This window comes from Phoca vitulina, unplaced genomic scaffold (genome assembly GCF_004348235.1).
Source record: "Phoca vitulina isolate PV1807 unplaced genomic scaffold, GSC_HSeal_1.0 scaffold13, whole genome shotgun sequence".
Classification (NCBI taxonomy): domain Eukaryota; kingdom Metazoa; phylum Chordata; class Mammalia; order Carnivora; family Phocidae; genus Phoca; species Phoca vitulina.
In genome coordinates this window covers 16753773-16777036 of record NW_022589716.1, presented here as the reverse complement: position 1 = coordinate 16777036, position 23264 = coordinate 16753773, and the positions used below count along the sequence as shown (strand labels likewise).

General features: G+C 40.6%; 1 protein-coding gene across 1 annotated transcript in view; it reads left to right on the top strand.

Annotated features, from left to right (window-relative positions):
* The window catches only part of FHIT (fragile histidine triad diadenosine triphosphatase), a 1435811-nt gene that overhangs the window by 1248720 nt on the left and 163827 nt on the right, over positions 1-23264 (top strand). Inside the window, exon 8 of the mRNA XM_032411650.1 lies at positions 13118-13186. Coding sequence (XP_032267541.1) covers positions 13118-13186 — 69 coding nt within the window. The remainder of the gene's footprint in view (positions 1-13117; positions 13187-23264) is intronic.

Here is a 23264-nt window from a genome sequence, read left to right as displayed (position 1 = left end):
GGTCCCGATAAAACTGGGGATCAGTGGCCTAATCGGAGTCATTTATCCTGTCTTGAGCTATCAAATCAGTGCTCCTGGGTTGCAGGGCGTTGGGTGGGGGTGTTTTTTTTTTTTTCTGGTATATTTCACAATGGTTACTTTGAAAAGAATCTCATTTCTGAAGTTCGTGCTCTCTATAGCATATCCAGGTAGAACATTTGTAAGAAGTAGCAGCTCTACTTAGTAGCTCTGCAGGTTGAGATTTGGCCCATCCTAAAAGAGGATGTCTTTTCTAAAAGCATGACTCCCAGATCAATACCTGCTCACTTGAGTTAGAAGGAAAATGTAACCCTCCAAAAGATGGTTCTGCCTAATTTGTGAATTCAGGAACATTAGAAAACAAGAAAGCATATGTACCAAGAGAAAAGCGGAATGTGGAAAAAAAAATCCAGCGGAGAAATCTGATAATAAAATTTGGATCACACTAAATTCTATTTATTCTGAATGTTTTATTTTGCTGGAGTCGTATGTGAAAATAGCCATATTGAAATGGTGAAAATCTTGTATTCAGCTCGTGTTAAGGAAAGAGAATGTTCCTTTGAAAGATTTTGCAGTAACATTTAAAGCAAGGAACTAATTATTCATAACAAATCACAAAATGGTGGGAGAGGGGGAGCTTCACTTAGGAACCTTTCCCTGCTTGCTGCTGATCCTTTGGTAAGTGAACAGCATAGTCTAAAAATGTTGCATGCAGGCCCAGAGATACTAAAGAAACACAACTTTTCACTATGTAAAATGATTCCCTCCTGACAACGTTTAAATGGTGTGCCAGCCCACCAATAAAGCAGGCTGACAGGTCATGAAGGATCGCATTTCATCACTACTCCGCAGAGGCTGAGTATCTGGATCTTATCACATTGCAAAGGATCTTTGTTCCTTGATTTTATCTGGCACCTTTTTTTTTTTTCCTCTCTGGTTAAACAACCCAGTTGTCACTGTTGGACAAAGAGAAAAGAAACATATCATTATGCTTTAGTTATTTTTAAAAGCACCTGCTTTTTGGAACACACTTTGTAAAAATTACTTGAAATAGATTAACCTTTTGAAATGATAATGACATAAAATTATATTAAGTAATTTTCCTAAAAAATAACTCACATTGAAAATAAAGTGTGACACCATCAGCCTGAAACCCAACTTAGGATCTAGTCTGGATTCAGTTACTTCTGGGTAACTATTTGATACTCAAATCGTGTGTCTGTTTTCACACCCAGGAGCGTCCATCTTGTCCTAGCCTGACCCCCGTGAATTTATAGGTCTGCCTCCTGGTCTCTCTGTTAGCACTAGAAAGGGAAGTAGCACAAGCTTGCCCTTCATGACTGACCTTTCTGGGCTTCTCATCACTTTTATTTAAACCAGATATTAAAGGTGAAAACTATGGTAGTGATGCACTTGGCTAGTGATATAATTAGGAAGCACCATTTCCATAATGACTGTATCACTGTCTCTGGAGGGACATGAAAGCTTGTCCTGTCCCTTTAACGGGACAAGTTGCTAATCCCCTTAACATTTTTTTCCCTTTGGACTGATAATATTTCACTTTTTTTTTTCTTTATAAAATATTCCTAAATGGAGGCTTAAGTAATAAAGCACAGATTATGGAAATGATGCTCATTAAGTAGAGGGCAAGATTTCTAGAAAGCCACAGAGCTACTTCGAAACATGTAACCTCCATTAGAGGCTTCATTTGAATGTTTATTCATGGAGCAGTAAACGTTTATTATTATACATTTTATTGAAACATAAATTAAAGAACTGTAATTATGTGTATGGCAAACAGTAAAGCAATGTGCATTTGTCACAGAATGAGTAAGACAAGGAAAAATGCCATAATTGTTTCATTTGCATCCAAATCCTTTATTGTATACCCAACAGAAAAACAGCCAGAGGGAATAACTGTGGATTAATGTTCTGATACGGTGTATAAATAAAAAAAAAAAAAATACATATTCTAGATATTCTTTCTAGCAAAGGGAACATCCTGGAATTAATTTGTCAAGGTCACAAGTTATCCAAAGAAAGGGTGGGTTTCTTCTTTTCTCCTGAGAGAGAACCACAGTGACTCTTATTAAAGTTAATGCTGAGCAAAGAATACATCCCCTTGGCAGTCTGTGCAAATCTGATTGTTTTCAGGATGAGCTATTTGCTCCAGACACTCAAGCGTATTTGAGGAGTTTTTAAAAAGGACTTATATGAAGCTGGAAAGATAAGACCTTCAAACTTACAGTTTTGTAAAAACAAAAAATACTTTTCAATGGGAAAAAGAGGAATGAATGTGCGATGTAATCATAATGGCTCTGCAGAGGCCACATCCGTGTGTGTGCAGGAACTCTTAAGCAGAGGGAAAAGACAAGAGTGGCCAAGAGAATCTGTATATATGAGGTTCCTTTCTTCTTTCTCCTAAACCAACCTAATAAAGAACACTTAGCAATCACCTATTACCCATCCATCTATCCATTCCTCCACCCACCTACCCACCCATCCACTGGTCCACCTGCCGAGCATTTATTTACATACTATGGTATGTAGGATTGGGGGAAATAAATAATCAGGAGAAAAATACAGTCAGGAATAACCCAGAGTTCCAGACTAATGGAAGAGAGGCACCTGTAATTTTTGGTACTTTATAGTGAAAAGCAGACATTGAAATACATACAAAGAATCAGAGGAGCCCTGGGGAGTCTGAAGGCTACACAGAAAAGGTGGCATTTGAACTGGCTCTTACAAGTTGGGGGGAAATGAGAGAGAAGGAACTCCACACGGAGGAAGGAACGCTGTGTAATTTTTCTTATCAAGGATATGTACTGTAAACACAGCAGCTACCACAATTGCTGATAAAATACAAGGATGACAAATCCGGAAACATTCTTTGTATCTCTTGAAAGTCATTTTACTGGAGTTGTCACTAAGGTGCTCTTTCTGCCCAGCAGCGAACAGAACCCTCGCATATGTGGCTTAATGGGAAGACTTTTTTGTCCTTGAGTCAGTCTACCTTGCCAGGAATGGCCAGCAATCCCTGTACGGACGGATGAAAGAGGACTCCAAACTTTGCTGTGACAGAGAGGAGAAGGCAAGGGGAGTCAACGCTCAGAGAGGAAGACCCTTTGCTCTTCTTTGCTCCCACTTTTGTTGGTCCTTCAGGATAATCACAAATTCTTATCACTGTTTCTCAAGCACGGGGTGTGTGACAAGGGGTCTTACTGGAACTAGGAGGATCTATTTATGGGAAGGATACGATATGCTAATCTGCGTGTTCTACCAGTGCTGCTAAACATAGCCTAAGGGACAAGGCATACGTCTCTTAGATCACAGGGCGGCTGTTTGGGCTAAGAAAGCTTCGGGGAAGACACCTCCCCTCGGCATTCCAACGGCAAAGCGGCCCCGGCATTTCAAAGGCTCACACCCTTCTCCGAAACCTTCCATCGCCCCCAGCAGCCCCTCTGTTCCATTTTAGCAAGCCAGGTATTATGGCTGATTTCATGCTCTACATTAACCCCAACATACCTGGAATTCCACCTGTCTTGTTGCATGAGCATGCCCTCCTGCCAGAAAAATGACCAGATTTACATGGGTTTATCATGGTTTTATAAATCTTGCTCGAGTTTGTCAACTTTTTAAAGGGCAGTGATGATACATTCGACTTCCTTCTTGCTGAACAGTTACAAAAACTTGAAGCTGTCCTATCACTGAAAATCAATGATGAACCAAGAGATAATTGAGAACATGTGTACAGGATTGATCTCAGATTTATACAAAATCTGTTGTTTTATGGGACTCTTGCAGAAGTGCTTACTATCCTAAGGGTGAGTAGCGTATGGGGCAGTTGGCTTATAACTTCTGCTGGGGCACGTCTAACTATACTACAGTGCCAATAGTAAGTGTCATCCCTGGGTGTGGCCGTTAAGCAACCTGCTCAGTCCTTCTCCTCAGGCCTCAATGTCTTCATTTATAAATTCTTTCACCTTGCCTCACCTTTCAAGTAGAGAGAAAACCAGTATTCTAACACATAAGATCATTGTGTGGATAAAATGAGATATGTAGATAAAGTGCTTAGGCCAATGCTAGCATATTCTAAATATTCAGTAAATTTTATTATTTCTCTATTACACCGCAGGAATTCTGGAAATATTTTTGACAGTCTGCCCCTACTCTAAACCAGAAGGCTCAGCTCTGTAGTGAGCCTTGTGAAATGTGCTCTATTCTGAACCATCACAACCACCCCAAAGCCTGTGTTTTCTTTATGGTCAGATTCTGCCTTACTTGCTTTGGGAAGTAGGGTTTTGTAGTTCCAAAATAAACGTCACTGGAGTACTCCTGCGCACGGGGCTTTGAGGACTCCTTGACACAGTCAACTCAAGAACAAAATTAGTGGTCTGTCAAAAGGCACAGGCACAGTGATGGTTTCTGACCCTCCTGTCAAAGAGTTCCTTCCTTTAGAATATCAGCCATGTTCAAGCAACTGGTATGCCTTTCATGAAACAGAAGAAACACAGTGTTGTTCCTGTGCCCAGACTGGCCCAGTTAAGTTGAGAGACTTTAAGAAAAAAATAAAAGCTAAAAAGCCAGTTCAGTTAAAAAACAAAACAAAATAAAACTCCCAGAATTTGTGGAGACCCCGTCGAGTTTTTTGGCTTAACAATTGTGTTTTTAAGCCATATATCAATGGTGGTGCTCCAGTTGTGAATTATAATAATATATCATGAGACGGATAGTGCTCCCATGATATATGGGTGCAGCACATCATCTCAGCATCATGGCTTTGATGATGTATGGCTCCAAACCACAATGAGAGTTTAAAGGAGCTTTTAGCGACCAGACAGCTTTAAATTTCAAATTTTCTAAAAATTAAGGTCTTTTCAAGTCAAATAAAAGCAAGATGATGGAATCCAATGCTGTATAAAATGTCCCTGCCCTCTGAGAGCCTGGGAATGTGTCTTTCCCTTTTGGCTTTAAGCTCAGGACATAGAAATAATTGGCAGGCTCTTCTTCAATTTCTCCTTCACAAGAACGGAAGCTCGGAGAACTGAGCAAACATGAGCTAGTGTCAGTGCATCTGTTTTGCCAATCAGTTCCCCCCATCTTCCGCACGGCAAGCATGAGTAGCTCATCTTCGCAGCCAAGGACTGGATCACATGAGATGATTTTTGTTTTCTTTGTTTTAAGGAGCACTTCTGCTGAAATTCAGAACAAAATGAACACATAAAAAGTAGAACAACTTCCTTACCCATCGCTCACAAATTCAAAAGAGGGCCCCCAGGAAGACAAACTTGCCTTTTCTATCATTTGTCTTTGTAAAGTAAAAGCACTGATTGCAAATGAGGAGAAAACTCAAAGGTGACTGACATCTGGGCTGTTCACCCCGAGCAGGAACTGGGAGCTATTGCTTTAGTTCTAGCACCTTTCCTGTCTTAATGATGTGTTTATAAGAAGCTGATGTTGCTGAGGAGAATGTACCGACTTTGTTTAAAAACCACTGGATTTGGGGGGCAAGGAAATCACTGTCAATTAAGAAAGCAGGTGCTGGAAGCACCTCCCCTCCTCCTCCTCCTTTTAATCCTACTGCAATAAACAGAACAAAATGAGAAATCTCCCTACTGTTTGTATAATAGGCCCAAACAGGAACAGCAAGAGACAATTACATTTCAAGTGGCTTCTTCCATTTTCCTTTCCTAAGTGAATTAAAGGGTAGCATGGCAGTAGAGTGGCGGCCATGTGGAGAGAAACAACTGGGCAGGAGGAATTAACACAGTCTCCCTGCCCATTATCTTGCCTCTAGTTTTTCACTCCTTTGGCTTCCTCCACAGAATCTAATTCTCAAATTACAATAAATTTTCGATGTCCACCTCCTACTCCTCCCTGACTTCCAAAAGGCAAAACATCCTGTTTTCACCAAATAGAACCTTTTTTTTTGGTCTCAAAAAGAAGTTCTGGGCCTTTTATTCCCCCCCCTTATATAAATAGCTTTACATATATAATCTGGGTATCAAAAAGAAATAAACACATCACCCATTATTCCGAGGCTGTCATTTGAAGTGTCTGATTGAGGGAGACCTGGTGTCTCGAGAGATGTGGGCTATGTCATCACGTGTTCGAAGAATCCCCTAAATTTAATTCGCTTCTTTTCTATAAAGAGAACACTGACACATCATTTAATTATTTTTTTTCCTCATAAGTCAAGGACTTTACTTAGACATCTGTCGTACTATCACACCATTCATCCATCCATTTCTAAGTCATTGTCCATTATACCAGGAGCTACCATGTCTGTGAGAACAGTATACGTTCATAACAGAGCACAGTGCTCTAGACGTATTAGCACATCCAAAACACAAAGAAATAGGAGTTACGACTGTCTCCATTTTTCTGGAGGAGGAAACGGGGCTTACTGAGAACAAGTAAATTATCCAGGGTCACCAAATCGATCACAGTGGCAGAGTGGAGATGCTAAGGCAGGTTGAGGAGATGTCACATCCCATCTTTGTGATACCACTGTCCTTCCCAACTACACAACTAGTATATGGGTGAACATGTGTTTGGGTTTATTTGGAATAGTCCAGGCTTAGGCCTGTCATTATAAACAGGCCAGTGTAGTTGGGAACAGGCCTCCTTTCACTCTCAAAAGTTCAGCTGTAGACAGTCAATTCTATGGTTCCCTAGGCAGTCCTACTTCGGCTGATTCTAAGTATTCTCATCTGCCTCCACTGGGAAAACAGAGAAGGAAGGGCAGGAGGCTGGCTTTTGTGAAATTCTTGAGACAGGGTGGCCTGCTGACTCTGTTCATGTGCTTGTTCCATTTATGTATCTCCTTTGGAGAAATGCTTATTCCTACCTCGCCTATTTTTTTAGTTGGAATTTGGTCTTTCACTGTAATAATTCCTCATACATCCTGCATACAGTGCCCTATCAGATATATGATCTACAAAAATATTCTCCCATTCTCTGAGTTGACTTTTCAATTTCTTGATGGTATCCTTTGAAGCCCAGTGTTTTACATTTTGATGATGTTCACCCTCTTCCACTTTTAAGGACCCTTGTAAATGGGGCGCATGGGTGACTCAGTCAGTTAAGCAGCTGCCTTTGGCTCAGGTCATGATTCCAGGGCCCTGGGATTGAGCCCCATGTCAGGCTCCCTGCTCAGCAAGGAGCCTGCTTTTCCCTCTCCCTCTGCCTGCTGCTCCCCCTGCTTGTGCTCTCTCTCTCTCTCTCTGTCAAATAAATAAATAAAATCTTAAAAAAAAAAAGGACCCTTGTGATTACCCTGGGCCAGGTGGATAATCCAAGATCATCCACACACTTCCCATTTTAAGGGAAACTGGTTAGCAGCCTTAATCTTTCTACAACCTACTTCTCCTTTGCCATGGAACCTAATGTATTCACAAGTTCAGGAAGTAGGACGTGAACATACTGGAGGGGTCACTATCTGCCCCTGATCTGCAGTGGTTTTTGTTATTTATTAGAATCAGATTTGCCTTCTGAGGTCACTCATTGATCTGAGTGAGGAGGTTCATGTGGCAGCAGCTGGGGGTGGCAGGACACTAGTTATGGAGAGGGTAGCTGTTTCCCTCTAGCCTTCCTTGCCCTTTCCCCTTGCCATGATTGTATCCCTTATAACCAACTCGCACTGTAGTCCAGCAAGGGCAAAAGACACCAGTGTGGCGACACCGACCATCCTCAAGTGAGTATGAGGTAAAGTAGGTGTGTTCAGAAGGGAAGGAGAAGCTCCGTAGCACAAAAGAGGCAGGGCCTACAAAAATGTTGGCAGGGTATTAAAACTCAGAGAAATCCCACATTTGGAGAAAAACTGAGAGATAACAGAAAGGGCTTTTAAAGCTAAAATGTGCTCAACCACAGGGACCAAGAAAAGGTGGATCTCCTGATTGATGCAAATGACTTACGTTTAATAAATGAGGGAAACAAAGACTTGCCATTTGAACAACTTTGTTCATCTATATGATACTGGGCATGGCTTCCAACTAGGAAAGAGTAAGATAGAAATGGAACTCAGGAGATAACACTGCTGTCAGTGAATCAAAGTTTCTACGCAAAGGCCAGTTCCATCCCATGATCCCAAAAGGACTTGCAGATGTGATCAAAGACATGACTGAGAAATCGTGGAGCTTGAGAGAGGCATCAAGGAGCCGCAGCAAGGAGGTGTCCTTATATTTGGAATGGATATTTGGGAGAAGCAGGGTGGCCTCCTAAGAGATGGTGTCACGACAGATGCGGGTTCAGATTTCAGCGCTTGGTCACTCTCTGCAGGAGCTTGGGCAAGTTGCTTAACCTCGTTGGGTCTATTTTGTCACCTGAACATGATAATGCATTTATTAATCACCTCTTGGGTGTATTGGAAGGCTTCATTGAAATGGTGTACAATCATCCTAGGGACTGGCATGGAGCGAGTTTTAAATAAATGCTAACAATGATTTCTACTATGAAAGGTTATAATAATTATAGAAACTAGTAGGCTGAGACAACTTCAGCCATATTTACCAAAAAGTGATTTCCTTTCTCCTCTGCCTGTATAACCATTGATTTCTTTCCAAGACTCCTTTTCCTTAGAAAGTTGCCTGTGCTTATTTATCTCCCTTTCTTCACCTTCCCCTCTCTCTTAAATCTACATCAGTTTTTTTTTAAATAACAGCTTTATTGATAAATAATTCACATGCCATCAAATTCACTCTTTTAAAGTATACCGTTCCAAGTTTTTCTAGAATATTCCCAATGTCGTGCAACCGTCACAACTATCTAATTCCAGAATATATTCGTCATCCCCAAAAGAAACGTCATGCCCTCTAGTGGTGACTCCTTATTCTCCCATGGCAACTGCTAATTTACTCTGTCTCTATGGATTTGCCTTTTCTGGACATTTCACATAAATAGAATCAGACAATATCTGGCCTTTTATGTCTGGTTTCTTTCATGTGGCATAATTCATTTAGCATAATTCTTCAACTTAGCAGTTCTTCCTTCCTTTTTATGGCCGAATCATGTTCCAATGTGTGGCTGTACTGCATCTTATTGATGCGTTCACTGCTTGATGGGCGTTTGGGTTGTTTCCCCTATTTGACTGTTGTAAATAATACTGCTATAAATATTCATGTGCAAGTTTTTGTGTGGACATATGTTTTCATATCTCTTGGGCACATGCTTAGGAGTGGAATTCTGGGTTATATGGAAACTCTGTTTAACTTTTCGAGGAAGTGTCAAGCTATTTTCCAAACCAGTGATACTCTTACATTCCCACCAACAGTGTAGGAAGGTTTTAATTCTCCATATTCTCGCCAACACTTGTTATTGTCTTACCTTTTTTTTTTTTTCTTTAATTGCCTTTCTGTTGAATAGGAGGTGATATTTTAGTGTGGCTTTGCTTTGCATTTCACTACTGACTAATGATATTGAATCTGTTTTCAGTTAAGTGTTTATCCCCCTGATTTGACTGGAACCAACTCAAGCTTTCAACAACATTGACACTGATGATTATTCCTTCCTTCTTGAAATTCCCTCCTCTCTCAGCTTTAGCACTGACCCTCTCCTGACTTGTCTCTTTCCTCACCATATCCTTAACTTTGAATCCTTTTTTTTCTTTCCAAACTTCAAATGTGTAAGAGTCCCAATTCTGAATTTTTAGCTCTGCCCGCTATATTTTTTCCATAACACTTATCTTCACCTGAAATTAAGTTGTATATTTATTTGCTTGTTTGTTTTCTGTATCACCTCTTGGAATGTAGCTTTGTGCGGGGAGGGACTTTGTCTTGTTTAGTACTGTATCCCTGGTTCCTAGAGTAGCACCTGGTTATAAATAATTTTGCATGAATAATTGTATTAGAAAAGTATAAATAGATGTTATACAAATAAGGATTTGAGATCTCCATTATAAAATAAGTTTCCTGGTAGCTAATTGAACATATTTAATTGAGTGTATTTAATGTGGTTCTTGCCTGATACTGTAATATGCTAATGAGCATTGTGAAATTTTACTTGACCATAAAAACTTTTTTGGTATGGAATATGTCATGGCTTTTCCGAGGTATTCTTCAGAAAACTCAAGCAGCTAAACTGCTTGACACCCTAGCAAAATTTAAACTCTAGCAAAAAAATAAACCCTGGCAAAATTTTGGAGTGCTTTATTAAGTAGAAGTTTTGCCACCACTTAGAAAAGTAAGTGATGATCACCAAGGCTCAATATGAATTCACTAAGGACAGGTTATGTTAAAATATCCCCATGTGTGCTGATCATAGGGTTGTATTTGTTTTGTTTTGTTTTATTGGAATACCATTCTACTGGAAGGCCGTGGTAATGGTATTCCTTCATAACAGTGAAGTTGTCAGCTGGGTTTATCATGATTTCCCTTTTCTGAGAAGTTGAGTGGGTTGTCAGGATCTTGTGATCAGTCTGTCACTTAAGAATTTATGTCAAGATATCAGGCTGGGTTGAGGTCTGTGCCCTTGGGGAGAATCACCTATGTAGTGAGCTGTTTGTTATCATCAGTGCCACACTAAATCTCAGGTGGTTACCAATGATCAGGAAAGACATTTCCAGGACTGGGTGATAACAAAGCTTATAGAGATAACCCTGAACACTAAACCCAGGTGGGCAAGGTAAAAAAAAGAAGGCATGGGATGGGCCTGGACCCAGGAGGTTCCCTTCATATAATATTAAGTTCATAGCCAGCCCTAGTTCACTAATGAACAACAGGCACATCCTTAAGGAAAAGGCACAGAGGGTGACAAGAGTGCAGGAAGCCAGGGAGCACTTAGTAGGTCTTCCAGAAGCTGATAAGGCAGACAAAACAATTAGTGACCTTGGTGCCTGTGGTCACTTTTGGTAGGAAAAAGGTCAGGAAGCAGAAGGATAGTCTAAACCAATGACGTTGGCACCACCTGGCAGTTTGTTTGAAATGCACGTTTTGGGGGCCCAAGGATCTGTGTCTCACCAAGCCCAGGTGCATGCTCAACTTTGAAAACCACCAGTCAATGCAAGAGAAACAAGCCATAGCAACAGATAAACTAGAAACACACCCCACTCGAGGAGCTTCTTAAATCTCTTCCTTGCTAGTGTGGGATCTAGTGCCTGGATGTGATCTCTACTTGGTCTGAAGGTCAAAAAAATGATAATGAAAATAAGTAAAAATAATAATAATAGTAATAAGAGTAATAGTGCTATAGCTACATGTACTGAGTGCTGATGATGCACAAAGCAGCATGCTGAGCGCAGGCTTAGTGGATTTGAATCCTCTTAATGACCATGTGAGGTAGAGATTGCTGCCATCCCTGCTGCAGCCAAGGATACAGAGATCCAGGCCCTTCTGAGTCAGGGGCCGCGGCCAGTAAGTGATCGGTCAGGTTCGCAGTAGGCAGTTTGACTGCAGGGCACTGGTGTGGAATACCTGATTATTCCACGTACGAGGGAGGTGGTGGGTGGGTGGATAGAAGAAAGGAAGAAAAGAAGGAAGCAGGGCAGAAAGGAAGGAAGGAGAAAAGGAAGAAAGGAAAGGGGAAAGAACAAGAGGAGGGAAGGAGAGCTGCAGGTTTGGGAAGCAAGGGTCGAGTGAAGCCTCCTTCCAAGGGGGGCTCTCTCCTTGTGCTGTGGCATTTTTCTGGTCTCACCTTGAAGTCAGCCAGCCTGTGTCCTTCAGCATATTCCAGCCTGAGCCCATCCTCCATTGCTTTCTCCTAAGACTGTTCCATGGGCAGTTTGCAACTTATGTTTCCCTGTTTATTTGTTCCCCTTGTCTCCCTATGCTCACACCATCTTTGTAACTTAAGTATACACTGTCCCAGTTGCTGAACAGTCTATGACTACCTTCCATCATCAACTGGAGAATATTCTGGCAAAAACGTGTCCTTCTTTGGGGACTGTGCACTCAGGCTGATGTGAGGCTCCTCTGCGTTCGTTCACCTTGGACCGCCTTGTTCCCTGCCTCTGCTTTAATAGCATATCATTTTTCCCCTCTGTGTGCAGCAAAGCCACAGGGACACTTCATCTCACATTCTTCAGAGGCTCTTTGGAAGCTCAGAGCCTGATCTCTGTAATCAAGAAGGGGTGGGCGTGATCAGGGACTAAGTTTGATTCTTTGTCTGCCTCTCTACATTTAGGCTTTTCATTTTCACATTCCTCCCCACGGTTTGTAATAAACACAGGAACATAGCTCAAGGGCAGGAATGAGGTTTAACTTTAGCCGAGGTACAATAGAGGCTATTTGGAAAGTAAAACTTTCAAACGGCGTTTAGCCTTGAAGAATATATTGAATTAGATATGCGATGTGCCTTGATTCATGATCTCTGCATAACAACATTGCTATGACTATTACCTGGGGGCTTTCATAGACTGGAGACACAGGCTTTTTAATAGATCGAACTCACAGAAGGAGCATGGATGCTCATGAAGAGTGTGGGGGCAAGAGCCACAAGCCCTGGGTTCCTGCAGGGACGCTGCCACCTCCTGAGGGGCCTTGACCACTTCTGAGGGTAGATTTCCTCATCTGTAAAGGGGATCTGAGAGTAGAAGTTGCCTCATGGGATTATTCAGAGCAGTACATGAGATCCATGCTAAGCATAGAGCTTTCTTATCACAGTAAGTAAATGTTTAATAAAGGAGGACTATTTGTATTACTGTTAAATGATTTTTATTTGAAAACCATGATTCTGTAACTTGGCCCACACTCTTTGCTACTCTCACTTATTTGCTCTTACACAATTCTCTGTTGGCCAATTTTGATTTCTTGTCCCTTTCAGAGTCCCTGCAGTCACCTTTTTAAACCATGCTGTCACTTCAAAGCACTGGCTAACTACAGCCAAGACTGACAGCTATGGATAATTCCACAGACCCCCCAAAACACCCTGGCATTTCACTCAAATTGTCATCCATGCCACCACATTTTTCTCTCTTGTTTTGAGCCTCTCTATTCTCCATAGATTTCAGATACAGTTACTGAAGGTGAACATCATCCTCCTCTGAAAACTAATCCAGCAGGAACCAATGTGGAGTAATTGGGCTTCATGGGAGCATCACTGTCAAGTCTCGAAATATATGGGGATATAATCACATTTCATTTTTTTCTCTCTCGTTCATTTTCAGCATGTTCACGTCCACGTTCTTCCGAGGAAGGCTGGAGACTTTCACAGGAATGACAGCATCTATGATGAGGTGGGTCTGTTCTCTCTGATCTTATTGTGTGATCACAGGGGCTGTCGGTATGATGAAATCAAGCTGATGAACTAGGCATCACCCTGATATATGGGCTTACATGGGATTCCACCCAGTATGACTTGGGAAGTGACAGTAGAAGCCAAGGAGCCGAGAATGGCCATGACAGGAACCAAAGACAAATGAATTATAATGATTTTCTTTTTCAAATGAAATGTGGCAGAAAGCAAGTGTCCTTGTGATTTCCACCCTCTCATTTACCAGGACACTAAATATTGTGTGGCGATATGGCCCAGAGTCTCCACAGGAGAAAATCTATAGTGCTGCTGACCAATGGAAATGAAGCCGACTCGTATATTATTTTTCTAGTCAGATGCTCCATTTAATTTTAAAGACCTTTGGACCTCAGCTTGTCTCTCCTAATAGTACTTTTTTTTTTTTTTTTAAGATTTTATTTATTTATTTGACAGAGACACAGCAAGAGAGGGAACACAAGCAGGGGGAGTGGGAGAGGGAGAAGCAGGCTTCCCGTGGAGCAGGGAGCCTGATGCAGGGCTTGATCCCAGGACCCTGGGATCATGACCTGAGCTGAAGGCAGACGCTTCACAACTGAGCCACCCAGGCGCCCCACTCCTAATAGCATTTATTCAAAGTGAAACTTTGAATTATCATCAGCAGAACCTAGTTGGCTTGAATGATATGAGTGCCACCCTTGTATTATAAACATTTTAGCAGTTAACTGATTTCTGGATATTTCCATTAAAAAATATAAATGTGAAACCACTTACAGAGATGAAGTAGCAAGGTGATCTGCTCCTACAGTCTCATCTACCTGAGAAACTTCAGGGGTCTGTGTGCACTATGTGGGGTAAATATCCTATAATGGATATGCTGATGTAAAATATTAGACGATAATTTCAGTTTAACTGCTTATTCTAGCCAGGGAAGGGCACATATGTTCCCCAAATGATCAGATGGCAGGGGTGCCCTGAGTGCTTGGTTGGAAAGGGTTTTGAGGGTGTTTCTGGATGAAACAAAAACAAATGCTGTGATTGATTAGCAGTGTCTATCACAGGTGTCAGATAGGAAAGAGGTACCAATTTTGCCATCTTTTTGACACTACTATTCTAACCACTTGTTAGACGTTTAAAGTACATTTTTTTTTTATTTTGGTTGTTCATCATGTGGCTCTATCCCTATGATTATCTCCACCTGGTTTTATATTTGTAGGGTGTTTTTTTTGTCTTTTTTTTTTTTTTTTGTATTTGTAGTGGTTTTTTTGCAGTAACTAGGTATTAAAATGGCTACCCAGACCCTAAAAATAAAGAATGGGATGTCATCAGTTAATAATGAGACTTACAATTAATTTTTCTGGGGCTCACTGGATCCTTGGCGGTGACTGGTGATCATGCTTTTGGGATATCCCTCACTATATTGTGCCTCCTATGAGCTGCAATAGGCCTGTGCAGAGTGGAAATGTTCCAGTTACTGGTTCCTAAGTACTGGTTTTTGGACCAATTGCTGCAAATCTCCATTCCCCATAGATCCCATCCCTAGAGATTTTGACCCAGTAGATTGCAGGGGCACACTGGAATCAGTAATTATGGGAGCATAAGAAAGTGCCCAGGAGATTCTGATCGTGGCTAGATTTGGGAATAGTCTCTCTCCCAAATTTGTGCTTTCTGAAAGTTGTATCCTATAATATTGTAATTTGAACTCCTTTTCATGAGATGTGGAATGTGACTTGGAGTTAGTAAGGGCTTAGTTCAAGTTGGAAGAAAATCAGAATTATGGAGTAATTATAGAGAGATGCATTTTTAAAAAATATGAGTACTGATCTTATTAGCATAAACTAAGGTTAATAAAATGTTGCCAAGTACAGGCTATTTTAATGAATAAATTAGCACATGATTTATATACAAGTGAATACTGCTAAAGTGTTATTAAAAGTGCTTGAAAACACTGTTTTCTTAGGCTGAACTGTCACCTTGAAATCTTATTTATATTCCTAATGTGCTCATGACAGGAGCCGTGGGGCTGCATTTCAGCCCAGTTCGAGACACAATGTCCAACGCTGAGGTTGGCATGTGGCCTTTCTCCCCTCCCTTACTCTTTTGCTCTTGTGTGTATGCTCTCGCAGCGTCTCTAGCCCCATTGATGAGGCAACACATGTTCCTGCTTCTCCCTATTTGGAGAAGCATCTCTGGAGATGGAATTACTATAAGAGTTCTGTTTTTTTGTTGTTTTGTTTTGTTTTCAATTAACTGCTAAGTCATGTAGTATAGACAGTACCCACTAAGGGAGATTGTGGTATAAAACTATGAAGTGATTGAACTTCAGAGACAGACCGAATTAGGTTTAAATCCAAGTGTCACCTGCTAATTTTGTGACATGGGGCAAGTCACTGAAGCTCTATCTTTAAAAATGGAGATAACACCCTTCAAAGGCTCATACGAAACATATGATATACCGTACCTAAAAAGTTCATTGCGGGGATTGGTATCTACTAGGCATTTATTGATAGGTAGTGGTTCTGTTCTTATTGTGATCATTAATTTTGTTTCTAAAAGAACTTGCAGTTGGTGGGTAAAGGGAGAACTTAGATTCAAAGCCATGTCATTGGATGCTTCCATTCAACACTCTTTTCAGGGGTCAGATTTCCAATTTTTCCTCTCAGATTCATCTTCCTCTTGTACAAAAATATACTTTTCCAGTTTCACCACATAATAAGATAATGTCTAGAAACTGGCACAAGGAGCATGAAGCATTGCACAGGCATTATTGGTACAAGACATAATGTACATTAGACTGAGTGATCTTAATCAGAAATGATAGAGTGATGAGGGACAGCATTCTTTATGCTGATGGGAGCTCTCACTCTAGATTATGTATCTGTCCACGAAATACAACAAACACACTTGCCTTGGAGGGTGGGGAGTGGGAACAGGGACAAAGGAGACGGGGCTCCATAAAATGCAATTGTGTTTCCAATACTGCGGAAATAGAACATGATGCCTAAAGAAGCCCTAGATTATAAATCAGCTAGGAATGTGGTGTTCTCCCTGGGCCCTGTTTCAAGAGAGAGAGTGACAAACTAGAGAAGGTTCACAGAAAGGTGACTGGGATGGCAGAGTCTGGACATGGTGATGGAGACATTTTGTCTGGAGAAGGTAAGACTTGCAGAGGGAAGGCAGTGACAGAGTCACTGTTTCTAAATATTTGCCAGTAGGTGGGAAAAGTTAAATGATCTGTGTGTCTCTGGCGGGGCTGGGGTGGAAATCTAGGGCTTTGGGGCTAAAAGGAGCCAGATATCAGCTCCACATAACAACAGATCAAATTGATAGAACTTGCTGAACACTTACAGTGCCTTGTATGTGTGTGTGTGGTTGGGGGTGTGTGGGGGTTTCCCTTTCCCAGATCCATGCAGGCACAGAGTGGATGGCCATGATTCTTCAGGAGGACTTCTACATCCAGTCCTTGGAGGGACCCCTTGGTTCTAGGATTCCAGTCTTTACAAATCTGACCCATTGGATCATTACCTTTATTTTTCGGTTATAGGCAAGTTCTGTAACAACTAGTGTGAGTTGTTGTTGTAGTCATCAGAATAAGCACTTGGGTTACTGCCTAATAAACTTTTTAATGTAGGTCATAGAAATATAAGTGTAGCTCTCCTCTGAGTTATGGGTGACCAGGCTCTATTGACTTTTCTCATTCTCAGCCTGCTTCCTACTTTTCCTCCAGATCACTGTTGCATATTGATGGTCCATGGGCTCTGCTTGCCTCCACATATGTATTTTATTTTGCCTGCAAAGTATTTTTTAATGAGTCTGAATGCTGTTGGGCATGTCACTCATTCTTCAGGTCACTGCATCTCCCCCAACTCCCTGTGTCTCTTACCAATGCCTGCCTCACATGTTTATGATACTTGTCTGGCCGCTAAAGGCATTTGAGTTTGAGATCTCTATTTCATGGGCTACCCTTCTTCCTTCTACCACTCAAATGTCACTATTCCACAGGACTGTTTGTCTCGTCTACTGTTCATGTCACTTCTCTGTAACCTCCGTTTTACTTCCTTGGTTACTCGTGTATAGTGCTATGGCCCTGGGTGAGTTCTTTAACTTCAGTTCTGTGTCCTGCCTACCTCTCCAGCCCCTGTTAGTTTCACTCTCTCTCACTCCTTGCTTTTGTCAAATATACTATTCTTGTTCCCACCTCAGGGCCTTGGCACCATTGTTTTCTTTGCCTATAACCTCAACTGGCTTTGTGTCTTCATCCAAATCTCAGCTCAGATGTCAGCTTCTTGAAGGATTCTTTTCATGGATACCCCAACCCATCTAAGATAGCTAATCTCTTATCTCCTCCACAATAATTCTATCATATTACCGCATTTCCTTCCTTAATAATTACCACACTTGAAATAATTTTTTAGTTTAGTATTCAGTGCCTGTGTTCCCAATCACACTGTAGAGACTTGGGAACAGGGACCTAATCTGGCATGGAGGCGGTCTCCAAGAAATATTTGTTGAATGAATGAGTACATGAGGGAATGAGGTGTTGAACTAGAAGAACTCGACATTCCCTACTAGTCCTAGCATAATTTAAAGGGAGAGAATATCTTGCTTTTTAGGGGGTCAATTTATTAACTTGTAGCTACATTGGGTGAGATTCTGACATGGTGATGTCAGCCAACTGAAGTTAATTTAGTGGAGGATTTATGGAACAGAATCTACTGGTCAGAAATCAGTGTGCACACAGCTCCAAATTGTCCCATGTCAGAAGGACGGCGAAGTAATTATAAACCTTGTCTGATTGCTAAGGAAGTCTAGTAGGCACGTGTCAACGTTGATAAGTCACTTGCTTCCCCCAAAATGTAGACTCACGTTTCTGTAACAAATACAGATGTGGGATTTGCCAAAAGCAGGCTCGAGAGTTCTCTTCCTTTCATTTCGACCTGGATTATCATCTCTGGGGTTATCTTTATCTGCTCTTCCTCCAGCTTTCTGTCCCAAATTTGTCTTTGTGCATTTTGTTAGCTAATTTATCTTCCCCATTTCAGAGAATGAGTCTCCCTTCTCTCCCTCAAAACTGAGTTCACACTTCATGCTTTTCAAGGCAAAATCTCTTATAAAGCCCTTTTGGTGTTGTTTTCCATGCAGATCTTATTTGTCCATTTTTCCCAAGCCCTTTCTATATCCATGTTCTTTAAACTTCCATGAATTATGTGAAGCCTTCTCTGAACTCAGGGGGCCCTCCATTATCTTGACAAGTTGATGAAGATTATGATAATGACATAAATGGGTCCTTGGTTAAAAAAGAACGTACAGCTAATGTGGGGGAGGAAAACACCCATTGCCTAATGCCATGGTACATCATCTCATTAACTCAGTAAGGCTTACCCTAGCTGTGTCCCAAATAAGCAACTCTCATAACTGTATTAGACAATTCATCAAATGTTTATGGGTGACATTGAATGGTTTTGATTGTGCACTGTATATAAAACCCATTACTGATGAAGGAAGTGACTATTATTAAAGCAAATGGGAATAGCAATCAGCAATTGGACAATTCAACCATGAATTTCATAGACAGAGCAACTATGGGTTCAAGCATGTCATGGGAAACAATTGCTTGGCTTAACACAATGCATGAACAAAATCAATTTGCTAAAATGCAGGTCATTTGGCCCTGAGGGCTGGAGAAAACTATTATATTGCTGATAATATTTATTGTTGAACTTGGATCTCTTTCACACACCATTTGACAATGGGCTCAAAGTCCATGGGTCCCCAGTTGACTCCAAAAGGAAAGGAATGTTTCAATGAGACAGTTAATTAGCTTTTTTTTTTTCCCCCCTCTGGGTTCAATGATGTCTTCATACTGAGGAATGCATTTTTGACTGAGAATTTTGGAATGAAAACTTGGTTACCTCTTGTTAAGAATAAAACAAGAACTCTGTGGGTTCTTCTAAATTCATGAGAACTTTCAAATTTTTCTTAAAAAATTTAATTGAAGCATAATTAACATATTAGTTTTAGGTTACAACATAGTGATTTGAAAATCATATACATTATGAAATGCTCACCATAGGAGGTATAATTATCATCCATCACCATACAAAGTTATTACAATGTTATGAGAACTTCTACCTCAAAGAATCTGGATGTGATATAACCAACAAATAATTATACAGTTAGTGGTAATTTAATGATCTTTGACATCAGATTCTCCCTGAGTGGATCTCTGAATGCTCTTTGGCTACCTATTTTAACAATAAGAGAATTGGGTAGACATCTGGTTTACCTTTTCCTATGTCAGATTATTACTCAGATCTCTCTGTCCCTCAGAGGAGAGGAACATAAGATTAGCAAAGAAACATTTACCTGGTTAAAAATTATTTCCGTCCATTTTTTCCTAGTAGATATAAGAATTCAAGGAGTATACAATTCACGTTAGTTACATTTGATGGACTCTATGCATGTGAAATGTTGAGAAGCATGCAGGGTTATAATGGTGGTGATGGTGGGCTGGGGGCCTCCAGGGAGAATCATAAAGTCATTGGATACAAAAGGAAAAACACTGAAGGAAGGCAGAAGAGTGGCTAAAGATGAGAAGGACAGGTATCTATAGGATGTACCTCAAGGCAGAGGATGCCACCTCTATAGTTTTTCCTGGAGTTGGCTTTGAGAACTTCCACCCTAGGTCAGTCTTCTCAGAACTGCTCTCCTCTGTCATTTGAATATGTTCAATTGCATATTAATGAGCAATAAGCAGCAAAAAGTTAACCACGTGTCATTCTATCCATCGTACCAAAGTAAGACCACTCCATGTTTTCTGAATAAGGCTTTGTTGGACAGGGTCCTTTCTGTCTTCTACAGTGAATCCTGTCTCCAAACAGGCATATCCCAGCAGGAGTCAATAAGATCATGCTAGGTAAGGTGGCAAATGCCTGCTCTAAGAAGTCCTTGTTGCTGAGATCTGTCACAGTTGTGTTTTTAGTTACACAGTGACTGCTGAAATCAAACCTCAACTAACATTAGTAAGTGAAGATTGGACCATTTGTGTATTTTTAAATTTTTAATTAAGTTTATATTCAAGGTTCCTGACAAAACTATAAGCAGTCACTTAATAAGAGTGTCCAAAAATGTTCAGTAACTTGGAGCCTGTGACTTACTAAAGAAAACTATCAATATCTCACATAAGAAATTTTTCCAAATCTATTTTATTTGAGAGTTGTAAGTATGGGGAATAGGGATAGGAAAGGTTATTGGAGGAATAAATTATGTGCAGAAATGGATAAGTATAGCAAGAAGAAAAGAGATACGAATTAAGCATTGACACTTTTCTATCAATATAAATTATAATGGCCTCGGGGCACCTGGGTGGCTCAGTCAGGAGTCCGACTCTTGATCTCAGCTCAGGTCTTGATCTCACGGTCATGAGTTCAAACCCCATGTTGGGCTCCATGCTGGGCATGGAGCCTACTTAAAAAAAAATTATAATGGCCTCAAAGAAAAAAGCCCCCAAACATTTGACTTGATCTCTGTTTTAAAGATGAAAAGCAAAATAAGCAAGAATTAAGGGGGAAAGAAAGATAAAAATGAATACAATTTTAAAGCCCCAAAGCACTTTTTTTTTTTTTTGCTTTTCAATTATCAACTGTCACTTTTTTAGACAAAAGAATGATATACCTAATTAAAATAATCTTTATGAATATGTCTTATTACCCATTAGGTTTGAGCAGGACCTATTCTTTGGATCTGTCATGTGTCACATGCCAACAGAGAATAGTAGGTCTCCAAGTTACCTGCTTCAGAAAAAAAGCACATAGGGCCCTAGAAACATAGCCTAGCCTTTGGAACCCCAGGCTGGGTGCCTAAAATATGGTCATACTGATGTCACCATCAGGTGGTATCTATCACAATGTCCCAGTCTGTACTTCACATATTGTGTGTTAGAGCAGCACTGCCCAACAGAATATAATGTGAGTTACATATATACTTAAAAATTTTTCAGTAGCCACACTAAAACAAGTGAAAAGAAATAGGTGAAACTAATTTAATGATATATTTTTAAACCAGTATTACCAAAAGATTATCATTTAATCATGTAAGTAATACAAAATATTTTTTTTTTTTAAAGATTTTATTTATTTGACAGAGACATAGTGAGAGCAGGAACACAAGCAGGGGGAGTGGGAGAGGGAGAAGCAGGCTTCCCACTGAGCAGGGAGCCCGATGTGGGACTCGATCCCAGGACCCTGGGATCATGACCTGAGCTGAAGGCAGACACTTAACGACTGAGCCACCCAGGCGCCCAATACAAAATATTTTTTTAAGAGAGAGTGAGAGAGAGAACGAGAGTAGGAGAGAGAGAGAGAATCTTAAGCAGGCTCCAAGCTGGGCATGGTGCCTGACTGGGGGCTTGATCTCACACCTGGGATTGAGATCACATTTGAGATCATGACCTGAGCCAGAACCAAGAGTTGGACTCTTAACCAACTGAGCCACCCAGGTGCCCCTAATACAAAACATTATTAATGAGATATTTGCATCCTCTTTTTGTTTAAGTCCTTGAAATCCAATATGTATTTTATATTTCAAGTACATCTCAATTTAGACTAGCTACGTGTGGCTAGTGGCTACCAAACTGGAAAGTGTAATTTCAGACTTTATTAAATCCAAACAACTTCATTAGTTTTCATAAAGTGTAATTTTAATGCAAAACCTCTTAATTTTGGGGCGCCTGGGTGGCTCAGTCGTTAAGCGTCTGCCTTCGGCTCAGGTCATGATCCCAGGGTCCTGGGATCGAGCCCCGCATCGGGCTCCCTGCTCTGCGGGAAGCCTGTTTCTCCCTCTGACTCTCCCCCTGCTTGTGATCCTGCTCTCACTGTGTCTCTCTCTGTCAAATAAATAAATAAAATCTTTTAAAAAAAAAAAAAAAAAAAAAAACCTCTTAATTTTTTCACCCTGCCTTTCCATATCCAGAGCATAATAATTTTATTTTTCCTGGTCCATAAAACCATAAGATAACACAAGAGATATGTCATCAAAGAGTTGAGCTAGGGCCTATCACCCTTGATCAAAGGCTTTGTGGAAGTTTAACAATGAAATGACCTCAAATATGACCAGGTGGATTCCTCTACACAGAATCTACTTTCATTTTTTTTTAATTTATTTTTTTCCTACTAATTTCACCAGGGATTCACAAAGTAATCCATGAATTTTGGAGGACAGATGAGCCACTGTTTTGATCATTGTTTCTTTGGACCATTGCTCCTCTATGAGTAGCCTAATCAACCATTATTCAGGTGGCCAAACTTTCTTCCAATTTTGAAAAGAAACCCATTAAGTGTTACTTTTTAAAAATGTTTTATTTAAGTAATCTCCACCCAAAGTGGGGCTCGAACTCATGAGCCCAAGATCAGGAGTCACATGCTCTACCAACTGAGCCAGCTGCCCCCCATTAGATGTACTTTTATGGCAATATCAGGACTTAAGGGTGGGCTCCAGATCCAGATTGGTTGCGTCATACCTCAATTTCCTCATCTGTAAAATGGGGATTATGATGAGGCTGCTGGAAGAATAAAATAAATTATTACATATAAAGCCCTAGAACAATGCCTGATGCAGTGTTAATGCTTAATAAATGTTAGCCATTATTTGATAATTATTAACATTAATACTATCATATTATTATCAGAGAGTATTATAAAGAGTTGGTGGGAGTGAGTGAGAAGTTGGAAGCTGAAGTGGGTGACTGTCCAGAAGATGAGAGGTTTTCCAGGAGGTTTTCCAAATCCAAGGGACCCATCAAGGGGAGCTCTCACAGGTGCAGTGTCATTACCTGTGACTGTCATCATGCCTGCCTTGGGCCAACAGCCTTCAGAGAAACAGCAGCTCAATAATTTGTGACCACATTAAACTTTTTAAGCTGCCACAAGTGTGCAGCCCACACTGTCCAGACCTACAAACATTTCCATTGACAGAATCTCTTCAGGAAAGAAGAAATTTTGATTTACAATTTTATTCCAAGACTTTCAAATTGCTTTACCTTACGGACAAGCAACTCTTTTGGAGAT